The 12,019-nt window shown below is 31.4% G+C and overlaps 2 protein-coding genes across 7 annotated transcripts in view; one reads left to right on the top strand and one right to left on the bottom strand.

The window, feature by feature from the left end:
- Positions 1-1,032: 1,032 nt before the first annotated feature.
- Positions 1,033-1,791, top strand: LOC111640267. The gene is made up of 3 exons (XM_023386267.1): positions 1,033-1,169; positions 1,245-1,408; positions 1,482-1,791. The coding sequence occupies exons 1-3, from the start codon at positions 1,086-1,088 to the stop codon at positions 1,657-1,659; spliced, it is 426 nt and encodes a 141-aa protein (XP_023242035.1). The 5' UTR covers positions 1,033-1,085; the 3' UTR covers positions 1,660-1,791.
- Positions 1,792-3,227: 1,436 nt separating this feature from the next.
- Positions 3,228-12,019, bottom strand: part of LOC111640270 — a 45,436-nt gene continuing 36,644 nt past the window's right edge. For 5 of the 6 annotated variants that reach the window (XM_023386270.1, XM_023386273.1, XM_023386272.1 and 2 more), the window contains 4 exons: positions 7,229-7,311; positions 6,189-6,258; positions 3,548-3,675; positions 3,229-3,472 (listed from right to left, as the gene is read on the bottom strand). In XM_023386270.1, the coding sequence (XP_023242038.1) occupies positions 3,347-3,472; positions 3,548-3,675; positions 6,189-6,258; positions 7,229-7,311 (407 nt within the window). In that variant the 3' untranslated portion in view covers positions 3,229-3,346. Of the gene's footprint in view, positions 3,473-3,547; positions 3,676-6,188; positions 6,259-7,228; positions 7,312-12,019 lie in introns of all 6 variants that reach the window. The other variant, XM_023386275.1, reaches the window with a different exon arrangement.

Here is a 12,019-nt window from a genome sequence, read left to right as displayed (position 1 = left end):
ATAGTGACATCTTTCCTATCAAGTAATCAGATATAAAGAATCATGTGTTTTGGAGTGGGGGACGTTAATCTTAAGACAAAGAGATAAATGCTTTCACAATAAAAATTCTTAACACTACACAGGCCTTTATATACAAGAAAAGTCTCGCATTTACTTAATTTTGTCGGATCTTTCGGATGTTGATTAAAAGTTAAAATATCAAAAAGAGCTATCATCCCGAAGAGGCATTTATTTCTGATTATTGTTAGACATATTCTAAGATATAATTTAACTCGTCCTCTAAGACTTACTTATCTTAGGATTTGTTATACCGAGGAAGGAAGGAATCATATTACAAAAGCTTATTGTAAACACTACGATGAACTTTATATTGTTAGCATACAGAATAGTGTTTACAATAAGTTTCTGTGATCTGATTCCTTCCTTCCTCGATGTAACGAGACCTAAAATAAGCAAGATTGAGCTAAATTACTGAAGGATAAGAAGTAAATACAGTCGATCCCCCTATAACACTGTTGATTTTTCCGTTTTATATGAATTCCATGTTGTACGAGTCACTTAGATTTTACAAATACGTGAGTCGTTCACATCCCGGCACACGTATTTGTAAAATCTAAGTGGCTCGTACAACAAGGAATTCATATAAAACGGAAAATCAACAGTGTTCTATGTCACTCTCTACTTTTTCCTGTATCTTATCTGAATTTGGAAATGTATTTAACTCCCGTTTCTTAATTTAAACATTTTTCATACAGGTCTAATTAAACTTAAACCTGATATTTAAATTAATTAAAATTCATTCTAATTAGTTTGGATTTTCATGTGTTTACATACCGGATATTAAATTAAATATCTAACATCATTAGCATACGAACTCCCATTTATAGATTGTGAAAATAAGAAAAACAGATTAAAACTTTTATAGTTATTTACATTTTTTTATTTTAAATAAATTTCTATAAGTAGATTCGGATAGAAAACGAATACTTGAAATTTCACGAAGATACCTTCCATACTATAAGAACTCTCTGGCATTCGATAGAAGGATATCCTTCAGTCTTAATAACTGTTTTATTTATTTTAACATGGTTCTTTCGAGTGAAGATCTTTCTATTTTGTTACAAGTCACATTTTTCTTCATATTTAATTCGTATTCCATAAAGAATAACGCGAGTATCGAGCGTATGGTACATCTGCACTTGGAGTGATTATATTGCCATTAATGCCATTTCTTTTGTTTTCAGGTTTGGATGATGATTCTACTTGGATCATTTAACCTTTCGACGATGATCATGATTAAATTCGTGGTCTTATCGGCGGCAGAAGAAGCTGCAATTGTACATTTACTGGTTACTAACATCTTCGTCGTTGTTTCTCTGATGATTTGTAAACTAATGAAAGTGGCAAAGTAAGAATTACTGGTTTTTCTAGATAGAAAATTCAATACAGATAATTTGTGATTTAATTGTTTTATATTTTAGAACCGTTATTATTAGTAACGAGCGATGGTACGATCCGGAAAACGTCACGTTGGTCTTTGTTCAAACGGCATTTTTTCATACTTTCGTAAATTGGATAGACAGACGGATGTGGACAGATTCATTAGACTATAGTTTTCGATCGGCACTTTATTTCTATCGAAGGAGAACACTTAAATGAATAATGTATAAGAACTCTTCAACTGTACTCCATTAACAAATCTATTTCTCTACCTCCATTAGATTTTTAAAAATGATTTGAGGTCAAGAAATTTTTTGTATTATTATTATTTTATTGTGCAAATATATCGAGATAATTAAAGACTATATATATATATATATATATATATGTTTTTTTTTTCTGTTTTTAATTCGTAATATCTATGTTTCTTGTATAGGAACGATTCGGTTTAGTATAGATATAAGAAGGAATATAAACAAAAATATTAAAATATTTACGACTATAACTTTTATCCACCCACTTCACACCCAAGCTAATTATACGCTGTACTGTACAACTCTCCCAATATACATTTACAGCCGCTTGCGCTGTAAATGCATTGTCACACTGCCGAAGGGCCTCCCTATACTTCGGCATGTATATTGGGATAGTTGTACAGTACAGTACTTTGCATATTGTCTAAAGCAAAGCAATTGCTTGCGCTTAGATTTGCTTTAGACAATATGTTTTGGATTATTGAACTTAGCATCTTTAATAATAATGGAAAATATGGTTTCGTTCTATGCAGAAAAAATAAAATTTCTTGGTTTACTACTGTTTAACCTCTCTGTCATTTTCTTTCTGTTGATTTTTCAGTTGTTATGAAAGAGATGCTTACTTATACATGGATTACTCGTTCATTATTTCTTTCTTACGATACACTTTAAATCATTGGGCATAAATTTTAATTCAATTTTAAAATTATACTTAAATTTTATAACACTTATAAACTGAATTTAATACTTCCTTTCTTATTTAATGGTGTGGCAAGTGATTTTGTATTGTAACCTATTGGTATTTGTTAATGTTGAACAGTAATACAAGTGCAAAATTCTTTACTGTTAAGATGTAATTAACTAAATCAAAATGGTTCCTCTTTTGTTTTTCATTGTATACAAAGAATATAAATTTAATGTTATGTATTCTTTTATTGTATATATACTATGAAATTTATATATACAATAAAACCCCTCTCGAGCTATGACACAAGAACTTCTATCTCCCCATTTATTACAGAGAATGGTTTTTGAGTCCTTTCAGAAAATGTCTGGTTTGTTAACTTCTTTTTATTGACACTGAGTAAAATTATTCCTTTGTCCTTAGTAAAAATTCTTGAATGTTACTACAAGACTTGCACAGTTTTGTATTTGGAGAACTTCGAAACGTCGAGAAATTCAAAAAGTTGGGTTTTTTGTTCTGTATGTATGAATGTTAGCATGTGTGTGGTATAGTTGTGTTCACTCATTTTGAAGTTTAATAACTCCACTGACTTTAGTCTAAAATTTGCAGGAAGGTTTGTGTATTAGGGAAACCATCCTATTAAATTTTTGTGCTTAAAGATCGAGAGCCTTTATAACCACTAAAATTAAACAGCCCTTACTATTTTAAACCATCCGAATGTTAGTAAATTACCAGATAAAAGTATAACATTGTTAACTAATGTAATGTTCTTTATATACAAGTCACTTTTTAGATAAGAAAACATACCGTTTTCATAAATGAATTTTATAAAAACTTCCAGCGAAAATTGTCGTGAATATTAATTAAATTAACAATGATTTTATTATAATTATTACAATTATTAAAATTTGCAAATTGATTTTTTTGTTGTTAATTTTAAAATATATGTATATGTACACAATAATATTCATTTATTTGCTTTTGTTATCACTTTAATACCCGCCTGCTGCGCGGCTATACGTAATTTTGTCAGTTTTAATTCGTGATTTTTTCGTTTTAATCCCAGTATTTCTTTCTGGATGTCTTTCAGTTCCTGTTAATAACAATTAAATTAATTTGAATTTGATATTTCTTAAAGTATCAATTCAAAGTAAATGATTATTTTTACCTGAAGAACTTGCAACATTTGTCCCTGTTGTTTGATCAATTGTTGTTGTTGTTTCATTAACAGCATAACTTCTGCATCTGTCACGGACTGATTTCTTTCTGCCTTATTTGTCTCGTCATTCTGGTTGTCTGTAATAAAATCATAAATTTTTCAAAGGTATTAAAAGTTTGTACTTATTGACCAATTATTTTCTGGCATCTTTTCGATCCAGAAAGAATTATAAGGGGCATAAAACTAGGAATTTTATAAAGAGATTTTCATAAAACTGCAGCGTACAAATCTTATTATGATGTAGTATTTGTTCCATTTTCATTTTTAACTACCAATATTCACACACTGTCTGAACTAGCGTAAACATTAAAACAATGGCAAATGGTTAAACATCAAATTAAAGAATTGTTGTAAGACTTTATAAAGTAACTTTCTTCTAAAATTAATTCTATGTATAATCTAATCTAATTTCATAAAATTCCATCAATAGAAAATATTAAGAGATAGATGTGTAGCTCTCAGGTGTAGTAAGCTCTTATCTCTTTTCCATCCAACAAAGGAAATGTCACCAAAACATTTGTCTACTTCCCAACAATAAAGCAAAGATCAAGAGCAAAGCTTCCAAAAAATATCTAGCAACTGCAAAACATATGACAACCCAAGAGAAAGAACTGAGCATACAACTCTGATCTTAACTCATTGGGGATTCTGTTCACCACTTTTTGTAGTCCAAGCATAAGTCAGGAATTCAAAAATCACTGGAATAAAGCATCTATATTTCTCTTAATTGGCATTTTCATTTGTAGATTTTCTAAAAAGTTTGCAACATTTTTGTAAACTATCATCCAAAAAATCACTTTCAATATAATAGTTAGCAAAAATAGTGCATAGAAATGTAGAGATATATTAACACACTCATAATTGAAGCGCTTTCAATTATGAGTCCATAATTTCAAGAAGAAATCAGATAAAAATTTCATCTCATATATTTTCATTCTTATAAGTTTTTAAACTAGCCACAAAATAAAAGTTAGTTTTAATCTTTTTTTCTATCTTTTTTTCAAAGTTGACTATATTCTTAATTAATTAATCATCGTTTCCAACTTTGAAAAAGTGGACTCAACATTTAAAGTTTTACGCATCAATTATTGAAATATAGGATCACAATTATTTGAAATTAATATAAAAGTTCTATTTTATATACCTTTTGAATGTATAGTTTTGCTAGCTCAATGGAGCAGAATGCATTAAAGCATTGTTGTAATTCAGTATCATATATACCTATATAAACACCTATAACAGAACTTTTGTCTATACAGTAAAAACTGCTTAAGCTACCACCTGCATTCGACGGGCAGTTGTCAAAACGGGTAAAAATTTCTGGCATGAAATAGTTTATACATATAGTCTTCGTATAAGTTACCTGTATTAAACAACCACCCGTGTAACATGACCGTGGGCACTGCTTTTGGTCGGAAACAATGTGCAACAACTGTAATAAGCCACCACTTCCGTGAATATATCTGGTCTAAACTATTGTTCAAACTCATCTCAATAATGTTTCCCCTCCTAGTATAATGAATTAATCTAAACTCTTGTTTGAACCCACCTCGGGCACTTCTCCCACTTTTGTAATTAGGTGTAAGTGTTAATGGATTTGTCCAGCTACAAAGAAAATTCATTTCAGTTTGTTCAAAAAGTCTGAAAAACGAAAGTATTAGGGTACATAATACAATTAATCGGCTAATCTCATCATTTGATAAAATTTATGTTATTTTTTTTGAAGCTCATATACAGTACATGGGCGATAAATAGTTCCTGTATTGACCTACCTTATTTCCACAATATTTTTAGAAAAATAATATCCAAGTAATTTTTGCACACAAAATATTCAAAATATGATAAACACATTAACGCAAAAATCAGTTTTACAGGCAACCTTCCCTTTTCGATTCTGCAATTGTCATTGATGTAATGAAATCATATTATGAGAAAATATAATAAAATCGTTTTATTATTAATTAATGATTTTTCTCATTATACTTAAGAAAATATTAAATACTTTTGAAAAAATACAGTATTTTTGAAGTTAAAATAAGATTAAACTATCAAAGAAGCGCTATACTATAAAGGCACGTCATTTCTCTCCACCAAAATTGAAGTGGTGGAGAGATATGACGCGCTTCTATATTGACAACATAATACATATAACCGAGGAGAGAACGATTAGAACCAAGTTAAATTAATTAAGCCAGAAAAAAGAAAGTGTGCATTATAATAGAGAAAATGCAAATACTGTATTAATCTTTAAAATATTAGTATTAAATCTGTCTTATAAAATCATGACAACTGTTAATCGAGTTATCTGATAAGAATAAAATACAATACCAATATAGCCCTATCGTTGAAAAAATTTGCTTATTTTGCTCACCTCGAGTAGAAATGGCTGGAAAGTGCACAAAATATGTACGGAAATATGGTATTACAGCACCACCTGTATTGGATGACCACCAGTCTAAAAGACCACTTTTTTAAATGAACCATGTATGGTCACCACAGACAGGTTTTACCATATATATTATTATATATTATTAATTATATATATATAATTAATAACAGTAAAATGAGTAACTTTCATTAAGCTTCTTACCTTTTTCTGATAAAATTTCAACCTGAGTAATGTCGGAAGAATTCTCAGCATTAATAGGATTCTCGGTTTCCTAAATTAAATATTGTTTTATTAGAGGAATTTTACAATAAAACTATTTTCTTGAAAATAACTAATAAAGAAGATAATTTGTTATTTCACAGGCTAATTAAAAAATTATCAGAATTAAACTATATTCAGGTAGAAGTTTAATCCTGGTAATTGTCACAGGATAATTAATATTCATTATAATAAAAATTGCTAACAAATTTATATTTACAAAATATAGTTTATTTGACAATAATTATACATCTATCCCATCCTGTCACCCTACATTCCCCTAAATAGGCACAGTTGGTATTGAACAGGTGCAATGTTTTGTTTTGTCCAGGGCTGTGGAGTCGGAGTCGTGGAGTTTTGATGTTTTAGCCGGAGTCGGATGGTAAGGAAAAGTCGGAGTCGGTAGATTTTTACGCGACTTCCACAGCCCTGGCAGGGCTGTTGAGTCGGAGCCGGAGTCGGAGTCGTTGAGTTTTGGTGTTTTAGTAGGAGTCGGATTCGGATGATAAGGAAAAGTTGGAGTCGGTAGATTTTTACGCGACTCCACAGCCCTGGTTTTGTCAACTATACTATCACTCTGCTTTTCTACTTTCTACATTTTTATTAGCAGTAATATAATATTGGCTTTCCCTTCTAATCATATAATGTTGATGTCCCTGATTATACATAAGTACTACATAAAGTTCAGGTTTTACAAAGTTTTAACAAATGGAACACTAAACAACTTTCACACAGGCTTTGCTCTTGCCAAAACAAAAACCAGTGGCAGCCTTATCTACAACAGCACAATTTCCTTTATTTCTATAATGCATAAATCCCCAAACACTTTGTCAACTCATATAAACAAATCATTAAAAGAATTAATTGACCACCACAAATATAAACAAGTTATTGTTAATAAAATGAAAAATGATAAAAGTTTAATTTGCTATTGTTGATCAAGCTCAGAATTACAAATTACTTAATTTCAATTTATTAAATACCTGTTCAGCCTGCGAATCAACGGACAAATCTTCATCCATCTTGGCAATCTTTTTACTTAGAGTCATTATTGGATATGAATGATCTGAAATGTGTACTCTCATTAATCAAAGTAATGGATGAATTAGTTTTATATTATATAACAACATAAACATATTAACATTTATTAACATAAATAAAAACTCAGAACCTGAAAAATTTATTTCGACAGCTGCATCATTTCAGAGAATATAAAATAGCTTACAATATTTTAATGACATAAAGTGGGTGATTGGTTAACGAACATAATCTGTTCCAAGACTTTGTTTGCTATCCGAATTGTTCGTTAACCGATTATCAATTTACCATAGGTTTTTATGAAAATTTGATTAATTCGTTCTGGAGACCCCAAAAAATAAAAAATATATACTTTCTTACTATGTTTATTTATATGTAATAATAAAAATACATATATACACGGTCTTGCATATTTATTAGTCATGTTTTTTTCCATTTGTGGGGGTTAAAGAATCAGTCTAATGTCAATTGCTCTTCTCTCTTCTTCAGGATTTTTCAGAAGTAATTAATAGCATTGTCATTGTAGAGATCCCCTAGCCTATTAACCTCAATCTGGTTTGAATGCCATTCTAAAACCATTGTTCTGACATCCTTCCACTTCTTCAAAAGATCTTTAATAGCAGATATTAACATTAATCCTCTTTTTCAGAAGAAAATATATCTCGCCGAGTTTCTTGGTGTTTTTCATTCAACTGTTTTTTGCATTTTCTGTCATCAGATCTGTTTCAGGTTCCATTATGAGTTCTTCAATGTTCTTTATTTCTCAGATGTAATTTTTGTTACTCCTTTAGCTGCTTGAGTCTTCTTGATTACACAGTATCTTTCTTAGATAAGAGTGAACTGCAGCCTACTGTAGAACAACAACTGACCATACTGCCCAGCAACAACAGACATCTGCCTACTCTTTACCTTTGCTATTATACTCTCACCTTTCGAAAATAAAAACCAATGCAAAACTTAACGAGTGCCCGCCCGACAGTCTTGTGAATACTATAAAAAAATTGTTTCTGTCAGAAAAATAAAAAGCTGGAATTACAAGGGAGAGTTTCAAAGTTTGAAGAAATACTATATGATCAGTATATACTGGGTTGAGCATCGATGTCGATGTCTCCCTAACTCCAAAAAAGTTTTGAATTGTTGTCTGAAGACAGGGGAAGACCAATCAGTATTCATTATTTTACATTGCTTCTTATTGTGTTCGTTGTCCAATCATAAAAATCTTTAGCGAAAGTGTTCATTATCCAATCACACACTGTATTTTTAACACTTTTACACATTTAGAATTTCTCTCCACTACATCTCAGCACACTGTTAGGATAGTGCACCTCCTCTTATGACCAAAAATATTAAACACAACTACAGAGCCAGGAGTGACTCTTGGCAAAATATTCTACTCTGCAGTTTTCATTATGCATTCAGACATTCAAAACTATCCACCAGTGACAAAGTGAACACCAGCAATTGGTTGTGGGTTTGTACGTCACCAATGAGCTGGCCATATACAGTTTCCTCAAAGGTAGTCGCATCTTCCTTGGTAGATCACATGTCACATTGCTGTATACAAACAAACATATTCAAAAATTCATCTTAATAATCAATGTAAAGGCTCTTTCAGCTGCATGTAATACAGAACTTTCTAACCTGTGTATTTCATATATATATTTAGCAAATACCTAAAAAGAACAAAAAGTTTGATTATGTTTGATGTTGTGACATCATGCAGTGCATGCGTGGATATAGACCCATGTCAAAAATGTGACAGCAAATGTATATCATTATTTAATCATTTATATGAGGCAACCCATATGTTGGGCAGATCAAGCATGGGAGTGTTACATGGTTCCAAGGTTGTTGTGAGGAGAGATTCCCATATAAACATAAGTTTCCAGTTGCTACAGCATCTGAGTAGAATTGTTTGAGCCCATAATGGGTTGTAGCTCTGTTCGAGCATCTTTTTTTTGCAAGTTCTGTGCAAACTCCTTTCACCACATCATCCTGGTGCTCAGCTAGGTGGCTAATGAGCATTTGTGTTGTGGCCCAATGTATCTCATGTTCATCCCTGGGATTTTCCAACAATGCAACAGAGACCCGATTTTTCATAGGTGAAGAATTTATCCCAATTGTTGCAGATGAGTCTGTGCAAATTCAGTAGGAGAGATAGGGACAGGAGAAAGTTATGCTGCCTGAATATGTGGCAAATGCATATGGAAAGGGGTCCAAGGTACAGTAATGGCAGTTGAACTACTGACACCTCCCACTTGTTAGATAGTGTTGTGCTTAGAAATAGAGATTCTCTGACCATGTTACACACATGCATGAACTTAGCTTGTAAAAAACCAGCTGTGCATTCTGCCAAACTAATGGTGTTTAACTCGATGTCTACAAGCACTTGCGTTGACGATAATAAGAACGCTCTTCTAATGAGGGCAGTAAAAGTGGCATCAATATATAACAAAGGTTGGAAAGCATCTGCTGAGATGATATGATGCACCTTATTAAATTTATCATAAACCAAGAATAGTAGCCCTTCAGAGGATCTATGTTTACACTAATCCAAGAATGTTATTGCCACATAAATCTCTTTCTCCCAAGTGAAGTTAATACAGGGGCATACAGTGGACATTTGTTTTTGAAGGTAAGAAATGTCTCGTCTGTGTCCTCCCACAGTATGAGGATATCAACCTAATGCAAGTACAACAGCAGGTAATGAATGGCATGCAGGGAATTGAATGTTCTGTGTTCAATTTCTCTCATGATCAGTTCTGCTAGAACAGCAGATAAAAGGGAAGCCACGGGGGCTCCATGTTTCTGTAAATAAGTTTTCTGACTGAAATGAAAATAATTGTGCTCTGTGATGAAGATCAATGCATCATGTATATCTAGTATCCATTGGGCATTAAAGCCCTTCTTGAGAAGTAGAGAGTTGACAAGCATTACAACTTCAAATTGGGCACCAAAAGTTACAAGGATACTACGCTTAGTTTGTAGAAGCTGTATGTGCTTCTTTGTACTGCACTAATGCCCAAAGTGATGGTGGATCTAGCAACCAAGGATGAGGGTGTAACATAGGACAAGTCTGGGATCAGTGCAAAGCAACTTAGCTAGCATCTTTTCTAAAAAGTAGGTAGGGTGAGATCTCTTGTTTACAAGCAGTCACAATGGCCACTCAACATATGGGTTGCCATAGATAAATGGTTAAATAGTGATATATATTTGCTATCACACCTTTAATATGGATCTACATCCATGCATGCCGTGCATGACACCATAACATCAAGCATAATCAAAGTTTGTAGCATGCTCATAACAGTTTTTAATTTTAATTTAAATATGTGTTGCAATCATGTTAGAACATCTTATTCTATTTTTAAATTCTTGTTTGCCTGATGACGAGAAATATAAGTTTGTTGAAAGTGCTAGCGATAATAAAAAAACTGTTAACACCATACTCAGTGAGTTTTCCTTCCTTTTATGTGATATTTTGTGTGAGGATCAAGCTTTATTATGTTAGTAAATACTTATTAACTTTATAACTTAACAAAGAAAAACTTGACTAGAATAGCATTGTATATCTTCAGTAAATCAATTATTCCTGAAATTAACTAATTAATTGAAAATTATTCTGTTGTCAATTTATTATAAACTTAACTTCTGTAAAAAAATGATTTGTATTGCTTGTTGATTTACATCAACAAAGAAAAAACTCAATTGGAATTGCTAAGTCAACAATCTATGATTTAATAAAAAAGAATACAAAACACACGGAATTGTTTCCGATTTGCTAGGAAGAGGACAGAAAAGAAAAACATCAAAAGCCATTAAATGCATCATTGTTCGAATTGTTATGTTTCTGTCAGTCAAATTGCCCAAGAGATGAGAGATAACTTAAACATTGATGTAACTTCCCATGTATTCAGAAATTGGATTAGAGAAATTGGTTTTCATAGACAGACTGAAAAATCTAAAGTAGAGAAGATAGTTATCAGTTTGCTCAACAGCATTATAGAAAACTTGGATCATTTTGGAAAAATATCATTTGGAGTGATGAATCAAAATTAAACCTAAATAACTGATAGATCAGGAAAAGTTTGCAAAAGTGAGATGAAGAGTTCAATCAAGTTTGCGTGAGTGAAACTGTGAAGCATGGGAATGGAAACACAATGATGTGAGATTGTATGTATTGGAATAAAGTGAATTGGATTTTATAGATAACATAATTCAAATATCTCATCCTTTGCACTATCTAAAGCATCTTTAATCAAATTTTCCTTACTTTTCAACTTTTGAGTAATCTCCTACTTTCAGTCACTTGATCATATTCTAATCTTATCCTTTGAGTTTCATACTGTTGTTTATTCCTGTGATACAAATGACCTTTCTTCAATACATCCAATGCTACTCAATCCAAGTGATCATCTACATCAGTGTCCAAGCATTCAATTAACAGGCTAAATTGTACAGATCACAATTATTAAAATAATAATCAACACACCTTAGTAATTCCAGCAACAAAGTATTTAATAAAATAATAACGTTTTCGACTATACTTAATAGTCTTCTTCAGTTAACCTCTTCAAAATGAAAACGAACGTAAAATAGAACGTAAGCAATACAACGGTTTAAAAATTAAAATTAATTACGTAAAACGTAAATAAAATGTTAAAAAACGTAAAAAATTATAAATAAAATATTAATTTGAGAAGAAACGTACATAAAAATAACATAAAATATTCTTT

This window comes from Centruroides sculpturatus, unplaced genomic scaffold (genome assembly GCF_000671375.1).
Source record: "Centruroides sculpturatus isolate CEXI.00-Female unplaced genomic scaffold, Cexi_2.0 scaffold1306, whole genome shotgun sequence".
NCBI classification, from domain to species: Eukaryota; Metazoa; Arthropoda; class Arachnida; order Scorpiones; family Buthidae; genus Centruroides; species Centruroides sculpturatus.
The sequence above is the reverse complement of the archived record's forward strand: the minus strand, read 5'-3'. Positions and strand labels throughout refer to the sequence as shown.